We start from the raw sequence: 16,807 nt of genomic DNA on the forward strand, positions 1-16,807 counted from the left end.
ATAAACAAAGTAAATAAGGTGAATAAAAAGAAACAGTGCATTTAATTTCCTGCTTCTAAATTCAGATAAAACTGAAATTCTTGTTCTCGGCCCCACAAATCTTAGAAACACGGTGTCTAACCAGATACTTACTCTGGATGGCATTACTTTGGCCTCCAGTAACACTGTGAGAAATCTTGGAGTCATTTTTGACCAGGATATGTCCTTCAATGCACATATTAAACAAATATGTAGGACCGCTTTTTTGCATTTGCGCAATATTTCTAAAATTAGAAACATCCTTTCTCAGAGTGATGCTGAAAAGCTAATTCATGCATTTATTACTTCTAGGCTGGATTATTGTAATTCATTATTATCAGGCTGTCCTAAAAGCTCCCTGAAAAGCCTTCAGCTGATCCAAAATGCTGCAGCTAGAGTACTGACAGGGACTAGAAAGAGAGAGCATATTTCTCCCATATTGGCTTCTCTTCATTGGCTCCCTGTTAAATCTAGAATAGAATTTAAAATTCTTCTCCTCACATACAAGGTCTTGAATAATCAGGCACCATCTTATCTCAAAGACCTCATAGTACCATATCACCCCAACAGAGCACTTCGCTCTCAGACTGCTGGCTTACTTGTGGTTCCTAGGATACTTAAGAGTAGAATGGGAGGCAGAGCCTTCAGCTTTCAGGCGCCTCTTCTGTGGAACCAGCTTCCAGCTTGGATTCGGGAGACAGACACCCTCTCTATTTTTAAGATTAGGCTTAAAGATTCAAGATTCAAGAAGTTTATTGTCATGTACACCGCAAAACACTGTGGTTATGCTGAGCAATGAAATTCTTACTAGCGACTGCTTTACAAACAATTGAAATAAGCAACTAAGTTAAAATAAAACGTTCCTTTATGATAAAGCCTATAGTTAGGGCTGGATCAGGTGACCCTGAACCATCCCTTAGTTATGCTGCTATAGGCCTAGTCTGCTGGGGGGGTTCACATAATGCACTGTTTCTTTTCATTCACCTTATTTACTTTGTTTATACTCCACTCTGCATTTAATCATTAATTGATATTAATCTCTGGCTCTCTTCCACAGCATGTCTTTCTCTCCCCTCAGCCCAACTGGTCGCGGCAGATGACTGCCCCTCCCTGAGCCTGGTTCTGCTGGAGGTTTCTTCCTGTTAAAAGGGAGTTTTTCCTTTCCACTGTTGCCAAGTGCTTGCTCATAGGGGGTCGTTTTGACTGTTGGGTTTTCTCTGTATTATTGTAGGGTCTTTACCCACAATACAAAGCGCCTTGAGGCGACAGTTTGTTGTGATTTGGCGCTATATAAATAAAATTGAATTGAATTGAATTGAATTGAATTGAATTATGTGAACCCCAAAGCAGCCTAGGCCTATAGCAGCATAACTAAGGGGTGGTCCAGGATCATGTGATCCAGCCCTGTCTATAAACTTTATCACAAAGGAAAGTTTGAAGCTAATCTTAAAAATAGAGAGGGTGTTTGTCTCCCAAATCCAAGCTGGGAGCTGGTTCCACAGAAGAGGGGCCTGAAAGCTGAAGGCTCTGCCTTCCATTCTACTCTTAAGTGTCCGAGGAACCACAAGTAAGCCAGCAGTCTGAGAGCCAAGTGCTCTGTTGGGGTGATACGGTACTTTAAGATAAGAAGATAAAAGGTCTTTAAGATAAGATGGAGCCTTGATTATTCAAGATCTTGTATGTGAGGAGAAGGATTTTACATTCTATTCTAGATTTAACAGGGAGCCAATGAAGAGAAGCCAATATGGGAGAAATATGCTCTCTCTTTCTGGTCCCTGTCAGTACTCTAGCTGCAGCATTTTGTTGTAATTTGGCATTATATATGACCTTTTCTGTGAGGCAACAGTGCTAACCACTGCACCATGGTGCCACCATACACTATTTTCATTTAGATAGTAATGTGGTAATCCCGCGGTTCACTTATTTTTAATTAATTTTTATTTCAGTGCCCATTTATAGATTAAGAAATGAAATCTCATAAAAGAAAAATGCACTGGTTTTAAAACACTCGGTTGTGTACCGCGGTCGGTTACGTTACATCCGAGGAATGGAGATTGGCTTGTTACACAAGTTTCCTCGAGGCTGTGACTGAGCAGCCCTTACTGAGCAGGTCTATCCAGTCAACCTAATACAAAAGATTAAAAAAAAAAAAAAACAGAAACTATAGTCTCAAAGCTCAAACCAACAGCACAAACTTCAAAATGATCAGAACAGGAAAAGCAGTTGGTTACATTCACATATTCATTTTATTTCTAAAAATGGGCCCACTACACAATATTTCTTTAGTTCTTAAAAAATGGAAAAAGGTAAATACACTTCGAAAGAAAAAAAATGTTCCCCCGAAAATTTTTTGAGGTATCTGTTAGTAGCCTGGAGTCATTTGAAGCTTTGGTGGGCACCTCTTATGGGATTCATTCAAAGGTCTTCTGGCAATGACAGGCTGAGTCATCTATTACAAAACTCTCTGTCTACGTTTTGATGTATAAGTTATGTAAGCACACCTTACAGTAAAAAGCCTAATAACAGGGTCAAATATTACCAACAACGTCATAGCCAATCACAGCAGCGCGCCCCTTCCGTTGCCTAACAACCTTAGCAACCAATCAAAATGATGCATCTTACCGCCTGGTCAAAAACACCCGCCCGTGGACCTCCCTCTCACGGAGTCTGAACTTCCTAGTCGTTATCCCCGTTACTACGGTGACTGCTCAGCCCTGTCAGTGGTTGGTGGAGACGATATGACGTAAGAGTGTTATCGGGAATTCCTGTCCCCGTGGGGCTTGGTCTGTCAGCGAGAAGGACCTACAGTCAGTGCCGGTGGGGGGAGAGCGGCACGCACTGTACACACGTGAGGCGTTAAAGTTTGCCATGTTTCCTTAACGTGTGTTCATCCGAGCTCAACTCCGCTGATGAGGAAGATGTGTCGGTACGGACTTTAGAGTTTAATTAATGACAAAACTTAGAGAAGAGACACCATGGCTGTCAGCGCCTTCATCTGTGTTTCCCGTTTGTAGACACATCTGAGATCTGTACTGGCCTGACTAAGGAAGACTTGAAAGTAAGTGTTAAAAAAAAAACAAAAAAAAAAGTAAATCCTGCTGTTTCCACAACCAGTTACATTAACGTGATATTATTCATGTCAAGATAACAATACGTGGTATCGCTACGTGACAGTTTGAAAACTGTGATAAATTCAGCTAGGATTGTAAGGGAAGCAAAGCCTGCAAGTTTACTTTTCCTATCAGCAGTCGCTATGTTTAGCTTAACTTTACATTAACTTCCTCGTTCCTTTGGTCTTTGTTCATTGGCATGTGAATTTTTCTCAATCTATGTTGTGTGAAAATGAAACAGTTGTAGGTGTCAACACTGTCCTGTTGCATGTTTGGCATTGTGTTGCAGCACCTGAAACTAGACTTAAATGTTAGTCTGTACTACCATGACTTCCCATTTGTTTTATTTGAGGGAGTTTGACTTTAACTAACCACTGAATGGCAGGGTGTTTTCCCCTAAAGTGAGCTATGAAACTTCACAGCCATATGACAAACTTCACATGACTGGGGCACTGAGGGTTTTTTGTGTGTGTGTGTGTGTATGTTTTTTTTTTTTTTTCCCCCCAAGCCCAGTGTTAGGTTCTCATGACACTTGTACGTTAAGACTTACAACGTGTTGTCTTCTGTTATGCAACTCTGTTTGTGCACCTCCTGGAATCTCTGAATTGAATCTTATCATTGACCACATTCTCTGGTGAGTCTCTTGGCACCCCACTACAAGCCAAGCTGACCTTGTCACAGAGCTTTGCCATACAAGGGATCAGTGGCAGTGTGCGGGCACACCACAGCTCAGATGTCTGCTACTGAGCTCGTGGGGTTGCTGGCAGGTCGTCTTTAAATAGATAAGCACTTTAGTTGTACACCAGAGAGGAGCTTTGACCTATGAGCAAGGTGATTTCTCAAGTCTCTCTGGGTCTCAGAGGATGATTCAGCAAAACACTCACTATATGGATAAGCTCTGGGTTAAAAAGACTGAAATGGACACTTGCTGTGTTTATTAAAATACATCTGTAGCTGAAAATGTCAGGTTTGGAGTGTCACTGTTGAACATTTTGTGCATTGCACAATTTTGTGATTTAATTGGTAAAGTGAAAGAAGCTGCAGGGGTTCTAAGAATACTATGATCAAGCAAAAAATCACAGGCTGTAGTTGCAGATATGAAATTGATATGATTTTTTTTTCTTCTTCTTCAGAGGGCCTACCATGTTCCCTGATGCCCTGGAAGCAGCCGGGCGTGTGGAGGGCCTGTCACTGCCCTCCCCGCAATCGCTGCCAGAGCTGGAGGAAGAGGAAGAAGAGGCATCGATGGAGTGGGGGACAAAGAGAATAGGACGCTACAGGAAAAGCCTTCAAATTTTAAAGCCCTTCAGGATAACGCACAAGTAAACAAAATTGTGTTTAATCGTATTTCGAGACTCTGACGGTGAGAGAGATGAATGAGGACATAAAAGCAGTTTTAGGCTCCTACAGTGACAGATATGTTCAAGTGTAGAGACAAACACAGACTCAGGAGTTCATGGTTGTTGTGTTTGGCTCCTCCCTAATGTGCTGACTATTCGGGTGTAGCAGGGGGCCATGATAAGGGCTGGGAACATATCCCCTGGCAGCACAGCACCATGTCTGAACATATACCCTGATAAACCACCCTAAACTACTTCTCTTTTTTTTTTTTTTTTTTTTTGTTCGCTGCACTCTTAGATTTCTGTGAAGAGCGTGCAAATTACTGTCCAAACACTGCAGGCATGATTCACCTTCCGTTGACTCTAGCAGGTCAAAGGCGCCGATTATTTCTCAGGAATCTATGTCTGTCTGCTCCCCGAGCATAGCACCTCTGTGTGTGTGTGTGTGTGTGTGTGTGTGTGTGTGTGTGTGTGTGTGTGTGTGTGTGTGTGTGTGTGTGTGTGTGTGTCTGTGTGTGTGTGTGTGTCTGTGTGTCTGTGTGTGTGTGTGTGTGTCTGTGTGTGTGTGTGTGTGCGCGCCTGCGCTTTTATACATCTCACCCATTTCCACATCTTCTACTCTATTCCAGGCATCAGCACCCAGTCGACAATGCTGGGTTCTTCTCATTTATGACTCTGCACTGGCTCTCCCCGCTGGCAGTGAAAGCCTACAAGGCGTCCAGCTTGTCTATAGATGATGTGTGGGGACTGTCTTGCCACGAAGCCTCTGCAGTCAACTGCCAAAGGTGAGGTAATCGTGCCAGTGCTGAGGTTTGCCTGATGAAAAGGACCTGCGGTGTTAGGAAGACTCTATTTATTGTTGAAACACAATATTCCCACAGTACTGGAGCTTGGTGAGACATGAAATGAAAAGGTGAGGCAGGAGTCATTTGGAAGGTGTTGGATTTTAGAGTTTACTTTATAACGGTTAAATTTCAAACATGGGCTCCATCCGCCCTGAAGATAAGGGATTTTTGAGTGAGACCACAAGGGAAAACTATAATATAGCGTATAATGTGTGTGTGTGTGTGTATGTAAATTACAGGATACATATTATATACTGTATAACTTATTAATATTAAAGGTGGCACGGTCGTGTTGTAATTACTGTAGCACTGTCAACTCACAGAGAACAAAACAAAAAGTATTTTTTGTGCATCCAAACCTTGAAACAGCGTATTCCTTCATGCCAGACCTTCACTGTTTATGACCCAAACTGTTTCTTCTACCTTCTTTCTTTACAGTCAACAATCTGAAATTTATTGTCAGTCATGTGTGTATAGAGTTCTGCTGGGGTAAATACAGGCTAGTATGTATTTTCCCACCATCACATGTACTGTTTACCATTTCTTTTGAACAGCATTTACTAAAATGTGCAGTGCTGTTATAGAAAATTCTTAAAGATCTATGTCTTCAAAACCAAAATTAGGTCTATAGGGTGATGCAGTTGATCCATTTTTCCCAGTATAAAACAAATGGTTCAGTTTTATAATTGAGAAATGCTGCTAGCCTCTCCCTTTTGTAAATGCCCACTGTGATTTCCATGCATGGATTCAATGTTGGCCTCTCCTGTAATAATCACTTACTAGTTAGAGTCTTTCTATTAGCCACCAGCAGTATATTCATTAATTTCTTATCTCTTTTCATTTTCTGGAGATATATACCCAAAATATATAGACTTATTGTCTAGGGGAATTTCACAATTAAAAATAGTGCAGGGCACTATGTATCCCTCTCCAATTGTCTTAACAGAACAATCCCAAAAAACAGAGTAGTGGTTTGCATTTTCATTTCTCCAGCAGACATGGGAGTTAGCAAGATTTCTGAGAGAGTGAGATTAAAAAAAAATCTTAAAAAGATTCTTCCAACCAAACTCCCTCCATTTCTGTGAGCTGGTACATTTCCACTGAAATCTCCATATCACTGCCCATTCCTCCTCAGACATAATAATTCATCCTTCCTTCACCCATTTTGTTTTAATGTATAAAGTTGACTGTGTTTTAAGATTCAACATGGTGTCACATCCAGTTTATTTGGTGAAAGTGAGAGTAACACCTTTTAAGGATTGTAATGTGATCTTTTCCATTTTCTCTTTGGAACTGTGGTGTCACTCATTGATTTGTGGACTTATTGTGAAGTTTCAGTTTTAACTTTATGGACGCGGCAATTTGGAGTCAGAAGTAACCATACTTTGAAGAAAGTTTGGAGCGCTAAGTCGTCATCACCGATTCTGAAAAAGTTGGGGCGCTGTGTAAAATGTAGATAAAAACAATATGTATATACACAATATGATTTACCAGTCCCATAAACCCATATTTGATTCACAATAGAACAGAGAAAACATATTGAATGCTAGAACTGAGAAAATATATAATTTCATGAGAAATATTAACTCATTTTGAATTTGATGGCAGCAACAAGTGTCAAGAAAGCTGAGACAGGGCCATGTTTACCACTGTGTAGCAAACCAGTTACTAGACTTGGGGTTGATGGTGCCTAAAAGGATTTCAAATTTCGATCCATTCACTTACCCAGTCATCTTACCAGTTCCCAATTAACCTAATTAGATGCAAAATATTCCTCCAGCTGTTTCTTCTTAGTCCCACATATGTTTCCAGCCTTTTGTTGCTCCTCTTCCCAACTTTTTTGAGACATGTTGCTGCCATCAAATTCAAAATTTGTTCATATTTTTTCACGAAATGCTACATTTTCAAGCATTTGCTATGTTTTCTATGTTGCAAATAAAATATGGGTTTATGAGATTTGCAAGTCATTGCATGCTGCTTTTGATTTGCATTTGACACAGTATACCACCTTTTTTGGACTATATGGATTGTCACATATACACATAAGTAAAATATCACAGTTTCAGTAAGAAAAGAAAAACTAGACTAGACACAGACTTCCTGGATGATCTGTAACATTTATTACCAGCACCACAAGTTGACAGGTCAAGACTCAAATTAGCTGAAGTTTAGCTTCTTCTTTTTTTTTTTTTTAAAGTTATTGACTCACTTTTGAGGAACTTTGTGTTGACTTCCCCGGTAGTTGTTGCTTCTTCATCAGAAGTGTTGAGTAATGCCAACATCATCCTTTTAAGCAACATGCAATCAGCTCACTGCACATGACTGCCATCTTCATTATATGCTCTGATGCTTTAGCTGAAGAAGGGAAAATTAAGTAATTAATTTGCAAATAATAAAATTACTAATTAACATCTAGTGAAGTTATAGGGGGCAGTCGCTAATCCATTCTTGGTTTAAGTGCACTTTGGTCACTTGTATTAGTAAATTTTTTGTGCTGGAACCCCGAGCTGAGGTAGTGTTATTTGTTCAGAGTATCCAGTGGAGCTTGCTGTTTGAGGATGTGTTCAGGTGAACTGATATGTAACTGTGTGAGACTGTTTCAGTCTCTCGGGATAGAACCTTTTTTGTTTTTCCTTAAATCCTGGTAAGATTAATTGTGACAGAAAAAGAAAAACAAGTACACATTTGATTCACAGTATTATTAGTCAGGGATTTTGGAATGATACAACTGTTATATTTGCCATGTATACTGTCTTTTTATTACTAGTTTTTATGTGTTATTTTGTGTGCTTGTGCAGCACGTTGTTAGTCTGCACCATGAGATGTAATTGATTAGCATTCTGTCTATTTACAATACAGGAACATTGTGCTGGGACGAAGGCTGGGGAGTGCTACTAAGAAAAGCTGAGATTACAGATTACAGTGAGAGTTTGTGCCTCACTTAGACAATCATCTCATTAATGACTTACCTGCAATGCACAGTGTCTCCCTGTCTCATTCATTAGCTGTCAATGAGACCGTGAGACAGAAAGCCAAGCTACAGCTTGGGAAATGCTTTGTAATGGCGTACTGATTCTATGAATGAACTTAAATGTTTTATGATAAACTTAAGTTTTTTTTCCTGCTGACTGAAACGAAACCAATGTTTTTTCCATTACTCGTGTGCTGTCAAGTCTCAGTGCCATGACTCGGCAGTAAAGAGGAGGGTGACTATTTGAGGAAGTTCACTCTTGTATCTGGTGACAGCTGCGTAGGTTGCTGGTAGCACTTGTTCTGTTTAAAGATTGTGGCTCAGGGCCGGGTGTTTTTGTGCTTCTGCTGCTGCTTTGTGTATATGAAAAAGACGCATAGAAGTGAAGCAGCAAAAGAGCACAAAGCTACTGGGTGGGTGTCTGACACAGTTTACATAGCAAGAACAGTTACAGAATGGAGATGCAAAGCAGAGACGATAGCAAGACGGGAAATTGGAAAGGCACCCTGGGAGAGTTGACACTTGTTGGTTGCTCAGTGAGGTGCGAACCTTGAATGCTGTGTCCTGCTCAAACACACTCTTGCAACATCAGCTTTGCTTGCCATCTGGCATGCTGAAACGATGGCTGTCAGGAACATTTCATTTCTGTTCAAAAGCAAAAAATTCCTGCTTTACAGCCCACACTGTTGCCCTGGTGTTCTGTTTTCCATTTATGTGTAGGTGCATGCACACATGCTGTGATGTTTCTAAATACACATGACTTTGGATGTGCAGTTGTAGTCAGCAGTTTACAGACACTCATCATGGGCACGAATGTCATGGTAATTTTGGGTGGAATGATTGCACCTGTCTTTAATGACTTAAAAAAATAAGAACTTGGTGCACATTTGAATTTATTTTGGATTTTCTCTAATCCACACAGAGTCAAAAGTATACATACAGGCTTGAATATATACACACCCACTAATATTTGGTTAAATGTCCCTTCGCAAGTTGCACCTTTTTTGTATCCATCAACAAGCTTTTGGCATAATTCTCGCTGGATATTTGATCACTCTTCTTGCCAGAATTGGCAGAGTTCATTTAAATTGGTTGATTTTCTGGCACAGACCTGGCTTTTACATAGTCCACAAATTGTCACTAGGTTTGAGGTTGTTGCTTTGGGAAGGCCATTCCAGAACCCTAATGTTAGCCTGCTTTAGCCATTATAAAACTAGTTTAGATGTGTATTTGGGATCATTGTCCCGTTGGAACACCCAGCTGTGTCCAAGTTCCAATCGTCTAGCTGTTGATTTGAGGTGAAGTTGAAGAATTTGGAGGTAGTCCTCCTCTTTCATTATTCCATCCACTTTGTGCAATGTACCTGTACCACAGCCCGAAAACAGCCCCAGAGCATGATGCTCCCACCATCATATTTTACAGTTGCGACAGTGTTCTTAGGTTTGAAAGCCTCACCTTTACTTCTCCAAACAATACCTCTTGTCATTGTGGCCAAATAAAGAAGAATAGAGAAAATCCAAAATAAATTAAAACTTCTGCACCCAGTTCTTGTTTTTTAAAGTCATTAAAGTTGTTGATGCTGTACAATCATTCCACCCTGGAAAAAAGAACAGATCAAAGAAAAAATTAAAAGCCCAAAATTACCCTGATATTCACGCCCATGATTGTATGTAACTTGTATGTAATCACAACTGTATTTAAGTTTTCACATTAATAGATGTATCCTATTTTGAAAAAAAAAAAGGTTTTTTTTGTTCTTTCATTACATTGTTCACTGTTCCTCGCTTGGTCCTTTGATTGGCTTTTAGAACGGTGGTCTCACTTCCCATGAATCAAGCTGTGTCTGTGCAGCTTTTGGACTGCAAATAATTGCAATTTCTTAGATTTGGCACCATTTGACTTCAAGTAGCAATTATCAGGCCATGTGAGAGTGTAGCTGGTATAATGTTCTGTCTATCTCTGATACGTTTTTAATAAAGTCGTTAGGGCGTTAATTACTTTCTGCAGCTGCTCGACTGCTGCTTTATAGAGTCATTAGCTGTGATGCATTTGGCCAACAAGATATTTACCCACTTCAGACGGCATTATACGGCAATAAAAGCACATTAGCACATCTTTAACATGGTTGATACTACCTTTCTCAGACCAATTATGTGATGCATGGTTGTATATTGTAGGTCACCTTTACATTATTATCACCCTAGCTATCTGAATTTTTTTTTTGGGGGGTGGGGGGGTGGGGGGGTGGGGGGGTGGACTGCACTGATTGCCTTCTTGGTCAGTGATGCTTTTACCTAATTTAAGGAAAAATATGAAGTATTTAACACCTTACATGGAGCTAATTGGCACTTTACTACTGCATAGCATAGCACTGATGTGCAAAAGAGGGGAAAATTAGTCTGACTAATTATTGAGTTATGTACATTAAGTATAGTAACAATGCACTCGTGTTTGGTTGAGCTGTGTACTCATATAGTTTGTGATCCTGGGTTTTGGTTCCAGGCTTGAATATCTGTGGCATGAGGAGCTCAAACGAAGTGGGCGAGAGGGGGCATCCCTGACAAGAGTCTTTTGGAGGTTCTGCCAAACCCGTATGCTGGTGGCCATATTCTCCCTGCTTCTCACAATGGTGCCCGGCTTTGTTGGGCCCGTGAGTACAGTCTAAATCCTTCTTTCTCTTTTCTATTTTTTGCTGATTCTGCTAAAATGCCTTTCAGCATGGTTTCTGGCTCGGAGCCTCAAGTCCATGTATTTTCAGAAAATCACTTTATCCTGTTTCACGCTGGTCTGGAAATTGAAATGAAAACATACTGGGAGATTACAAAGCTTTAGATATTGAGAGTCATATTAATACCATAGATTAGCTGTTTTGTACCCAGTCACATTTTGGTCCAGATATGTGCAGGGCTTTTTATGTGGCACACTTGTAGCTTTAGATTCCTCTCCAAAACAGCTCTTGAAAGGGTTCTCTGATTATTATCAGAGAACACTTTCAAAGTGTCAATATTTCTAAACATTCCTTATCAGAAATTATGAGTAAACTGAATTGTATCTATGTTTGAAGTTCTCAGTTTGTGGCATGTCTGAGTGAGTTTCATTGTTCCTTTTGCTCCAAGCTGTTTCTTTTGATGTCTTGCGTGCATACTATGTAATTGCTACTACCCACAACTAATAGCATTAACTGGATTTAGTTCTGAGACAATGACACATTTGTCTCACATTCTTGAGTTTTTTTTTCTTTTTCTTTAGTGCACTTGATGACAAAGCAATGTTGTATGTTTTCTTTCTGCATTGGAACAGGTTACCATCTAATTTTACATATCTAATCGAGCACAAATAAATATTCCTTTGTGTTTCTTGTTCTTTTATTCTCCTTCTCCTACTTTATTTCCATCATATCCCGTTTTTTGTTGTTACTGTTTTCCATTTGCCACTGCTACCTTTTCTCCGTGTTTTCCTTTTTTTCCAACTCTGTCCTTTCTCTCTCTCTTTGTCGGCAGTCTATCCTAGTTAGAGCTCTGCTGGAGTATTCCCAGAGCTCAGAGAGATCCATGTGGTATGGCCTGTCTCTGGTAGCTGGGATCTTCCTCATAGAACTGATGCGCTCCTGGTCTCTGGGCTTCACGTGGGCCGTCAATTACCGCACTGCAACACGCCTCCGTGGGGCTGCTCTTACTTTTGCCTTCCGCAAGATCCTCAGCCTGCGCAGCACTAAAGACATCAGTCCAGGCGAGGTAGGTGGTATAACCCTGGAGGGGACTCCTCTTCAAATTAAAGAAATCATCCCTCGCTGCCGGGCAGCACATGCAGATGATTGAGATGGATTTAATTTCTGCTCTTACACGACTCCTGCTTAGATTTCAGCAAATCCCATAGCCTGAGGGAGGGGAGGCTGTCTAAGATTAGTCATTACTCAGCTTAAGAGGAATCATTGTCCAACAAGTAAATGTGGGAATAACGATAGCTGTATTCGTGAAATTGTTTTTATAGTAATAGTGGTGATATTTGGTTCACTGAGGAATTTTAAAGCAATCTGTAATGCAAATCTCTCTACCTAGCTGATCAACATCTGCTCCAGTGATGGCCAGCGGCTCTTTGAAGCCGTGTGTATGGGCTGCCTGCTGGCTGGAGGGCCACTGGTGGGAATACTGGGTCTGTCTTACACTACGTACTTCCTGGGACCCACGGCTCTGGTGGGGTCAGCCATTTTCATCATCTTTTACCCTATCATGGTACGACATCTGAAACAGAGGCAAAGAATGAAAAAAATGATTGTCTGTCTGTCTGTCATTCTTTTTAAAGTGGACCTATTATTCTAATTTCCATCTCCATATTTTTTATTCCTGGACTCTGCTTGAGTAGCTTTGCATGAGTTTATTTTGTACTGAGCCTTAGTTCAGAACCTCACTTCATCCTCTCTGAAACAAGCTGTTTGAGCTCCTCTCCCTTTTCACCCATCCTCCCTCTCAGGGCGGTGTGCCTTAGATGACCATATTAAGAATATCTGTTCTCTTTGGCATACAAATCCAGCATTAGAAAAAAACTATTAGAGATGGAGCATTTAGGGCAGATTGAAGCACTCTGGTTCAGTGCGATTACATAAACTGACACTATTTTAACCTTTGCTCATGTTTAATGTGAGAATCTACTGGTGTGATAATTAGTAGAGAGTAAGGTAAGATAAGATAAGAATGAACTTTATTGTCCCACATGGGAACTTTGTCTTGGATAAATTTGTAAGTTAAGTAATAGGTCCACTTTAAAGCAATGTAATTATAGCAGTTTCAAAAAGTTTAGATTAGATTAGAGGCCTATATTGTTGCTGATTCATTATTTTAAAATTAGAATTTGTATTTAATTTGGTTAGCTAAAGAGAAAATTAGTCATGTTTTTAAAATCTTTAAGTTAATTTAGATCACTAAAGAAGCAAACAGACACTTTTTAAAAGCACCATAACTCTGTGGCAATCAGTCTCCTGTCAACTTTGTACCTGTTATTGTCAAATTACACTCAGTCTAAGCTGTAGCCTGACAGCCAGAGACCCTGGTATTGATGGGGAAGGCGTTTATCACTCTGGTCCCCTAGACAGGCCTGCAGCACAGCTAATGTGATTATGTCTGCTTTCATTTCCTCCCCTGCCACTTATTTCTCCTGTCATCATTTCCTCCATTCCCATCTGGACAGATGCTTGCATCGAGGCTGACGGCATATTTCCGCAAGAAGTGTTTGGCGGTCACTGACCGGCGCGTGGGGCTGATGAACGAGATCTTGGGCTGCATAAAGTTCATCAAGATGTATTGTTGGGAAAATGCCTTTGCGAAAAACATTCACAGTGAGTGGCAGTCGTGCTCCTCCGTGACTCAGCGATATATTCACTGCTCATTTCCTGATTGTGGTAAAGATCAGAGAACTTTGTGCTGTTCAGCACTTTTTTATTAGACTCTGAATAAAGTGTCACTTCACTTGGACATCTTTTATTCATGCAAATTAGTGACTAAATGAGCAGTTTATTGTCTAAAATTAGACTTGTCCTCATAGCAAACTGGCATGATAACCCTGCCCCTTAATCCATTTTCATTAACCTGCTCTGTTTAAGTGTCCAGTCGTCTATAATCAAAGGCAGTTTCAATCCCTGGGCTTCGAGATTAATTTGCAAAGTGTTTGGGGCCTTATGATACCTTAAATGGCTGTCAAGGCTGCTCTACTTATTCATGACTCAGCAATGGCCTTTTCTTTTGAGGTCCTTGCTCTAGGTTGTGGATAAGGATCATTTTTCTTATTTAATCTTCTCCAATTAGCCAGCTGAGACTCGCTTTCACTGCTGTCCTGTGATTACCTGTTATAATAACAATAATAAATTGGCATTCAATAGCAAATGAGTCTTAGTTTCTACTGTTGTTAAATGTACAGTCAGCATTTTTGCCTGACTCCTCCCTGGTTGTTCAAGCAGGAAAACATATATCCCAAAAGGAATCAGGACAATGAAGTTCTTATAGATGAACAAGCTTTCAGTGTTTCAGTGTTCACTCAAAAGCAGCAAGCCCGTGCAATTGGGATATACAAACATGGAGAAGAGGGTCAAAATTTAGGAATTAGACTTGAAAAGCTTTTAAGGATCACCAGGTTTTGAAGCCCCTTTGAAGAGCGAGGCTCTTGTCCTCTCTTCTATCTATTTCTGTGTGCTTACTGTGTTGGTTAGTGTCTCTGATGGTGGTGCTGATTGACTTGCCAACTCTTTGGGAGTCACTTGACCCTTACTTCACTCTCACATTCTTTGTGTCTGTCCTTGCCTTTATATCATCTGTCTTTCTTATCTCCTCAACAGAGGCACGGCTAGAAGAGAGGGGCATACTGGAGAGAGCTGGGAATGTCCAAAGTGTCACAGTGGGATTGTCTCCTATCGTTGTGGTGATTGCAAGCGTGTGCACTTTCACCTTACATATGGCCTTGGGCTATGACCTGACTGCAGCTGAGGTATCTATATATGGAAATCTACAGATCTGTGATAGGTTAATGAGAAAAATAATAAAACCTAAACGGTAATTGTGAATAACTGTCTCTGTCTCTACACATCCAACCTCAGGCTTCACTGTGGTTGCAGTTTTCAACTCCATGACCTTTGCCCTGAAAGTCACACCACTGGCGATGAGGTCATTGTCAGAGGGCGCTGTTGCAGTCAAAAGATTTCAGGTGAGAAGGATGGACAAGTGTCTTGTAAAGATGGATAAATATCAGTATTTCATGTAAAGGATGATAGTATAGCTGTTGCCTTCTTTGTGTTCTGACAAAAGTTTGGACACACTCACCCATTTATTTGATATCCCTGACATTTGTGACTGCTTTCCAAGCACATGGTAAAATTCACACGTTAGCGAGAAAGCCAGCAGTAAGCAGGCGTCTCTGCTAAGGTGCAGCAAAAGGCTCAGGGTGTAAAGTACTACTTAACTCCAAAGCATCAAACTGTGATCAGCTTTTCTGGAGCCAAAAATCATAATGCAGGGTTAAGCTCAGTTTGTTAAATTAAATTTGTAAACACTAAATAAACTGGGAGGTTAAAGATAAATAAATAAATCATTTTAAGAAAATTATTTTTGGAATTTTTATTTTAATCATTTAAAATTTAATAATTTCCTTAATGAAAAAACGTTATGCATTTCATATGATTATTTTATTTAGGGAGTTATTTTATATTTCTTTTTTTTTTTTTTTTTTTTTTTTTTTTGTAGTACATAACCTGTTTGCCACATGTAAACATACATAAAATGAAAAAAATCATGCTTGACTCCACAGAGGCTCTTCATGATTGATGACAGAGAGAAGGTTTCAGTCAAAATGGAGGATCCCGGCAACACTGTGGAATTTCAAAATGCCACACTGGTTTGGGAAAAGGCGCGTTCACCGGCTACGAAACCAAACCCGTCTCCCAAGAAGCGAGGCGCAATGAAGCGGGTCCTGCGAAGAGAGAAGCTTAGTCTGTACATTTCCACAGAGGATGGCAAAGGAAACAAGGAAAACCCCAACGTGCAAAGTCTCCTCACAAATATGGAACAGGAGAGTCCGCAAAGCACCGTCTCCTCCACTCAAAGCATGCGACCCCCACTGCACAAGACTCTGCACCGAATTAACCTGCGTATAAAGAGGGTAACACCACAAACACATAAGCAAGTGGATTAAAAGGGGACTGTTATGCTTTTCCTAATTTTCTGTCCTTATATGCATTGTTACAGTTGTGGGTGCTCATATTAAAAATGGCCAAAGCATTAAGCAACTAGAAGCATAATCATTACAACGCATTCCTCGCCCACCCCAAATTTTCCATGTGCTGACCCCCCTCCCACATGCAGATCGAATCTTCTTTTGTGTAAAGGGCAGCCAATCAGAAGACAGAGTGGAAAGGGGAGCCAAAACAACTTTTTCAAACAGAGAATGAACTGAGGGTCTGCACCAAGGCCCAATATATGATAATTATTAGAAGTATATGATTATTTTAACCCTAGCACACTAATGTCAGGTGATTTTCACCCACATGAACTCTGGTAGAGTTAGACAGTAAAAATATGAATTTGGAAATTTGGCCAACTTTACAAACCTTTACCCCCATTATGTATGTAATTCCCAGAATGCCATTGTTTCTCCTTTTCAAGGGGTCACTGGTTGGAATCTGTGGAGGTTTTGGGAGTGGAAAGAGCTCTCTTCTGTCTGCTCTGCTGGGACAGGTGAGATTCAAGTGAATACTCAACTCAGATAACCCAGAGTAACTCATGAATAACAACAAGGACAGCTTTTCTTGCTGAAGTTTTCAGTCACACACAATGCCACAGAACAATCTACAATTTGAAAAGGACTTTTTCAAGTATTTTCTCTGCTCCCAACCTTCATTCTTTTGTGTTTTAGATGACACTATTAGAAGGAAATGTGGCTGTCAGCGGTTGCTTCGCGTATGTTTCCCAGCAAGCCTGGATTCTGAATGACTCTCTCAAGGAGAATATCTTGTTTGGAAATGAGTACGACCCAGACAAGTAA

General features: G+C 40.4%; 1 protein-coding gene across 1 annotated transcript in view; it reads left to right on the forward strand.

Moving 5' to 3' along the window:
- Positions 1-2,658: 2,658 nt before the first annotated feature.
- Positions 2,659-16,807, forward strand: part of LOC115786945 (multidrug resistance-associated protein 5) — a 30,296-nt gene continuing 16,147 nt past the window's right edge. Inside the window, exons 1-12 of the mRNA XM_030739464.1 lie at positions 2,659-3,076; positions 4,262-4,450; positions 5,098-5,253; positions 10,787-10,934; positions 11,785-12,018; positions 12,343-12,516; positions 13,469-13,616; positions 14,610-14,786; positions 14,868-14,974; positions 15,575-15,925; positions 16,429-16,500; positions 16,679-16,803. Of these exons, the coding sequence (XP_030595324.1) occupies positions 4,272-4,450; positions 5,098-5,253; positions 10,787-10,934; positions 11,785-12,018; positions 12,343-12,516; positions 13,469-13,616; positions 14,610-14,786; positions 14,868-14,974; positions 15,575-15,925; positions 16,429-16,500; positions 16,679-16,803 (1,871 nt within the window). The 5' untranslated portion in view covers positions 2,659-3,076; positions 4,262-4,271. The remainder of the gene's footprint in view (positions 3,077-4,261; positions 4,451-5,097; positions 5,254-10,786; positions 10,935-11,784; positions 12,019-12,342; positions 12,517-13,468; positions 13,617-14,609; positions 14,787-14,867; positions 14,975-15,574; positions 15,926-16,428; positions 16,501-16,678; positions 16,804-16,807) is intronic.

The sequence above is a fragment of the Archocentrus centrarchus genome, chromosome 10, assembly GCF_007364275.1.
Source record: "Archocentrus centrarchus isolate MPI-CPG fArcCen1 chromosome 10, fArcCen1, whole genome shotgun sequence".
Lineage (NCBI taxonomy): Eukaryota > Metazoa > Chordata > Actinopteri > Cichliformes > Cichlidae > Archocentrus > Archocentrus centrarchus.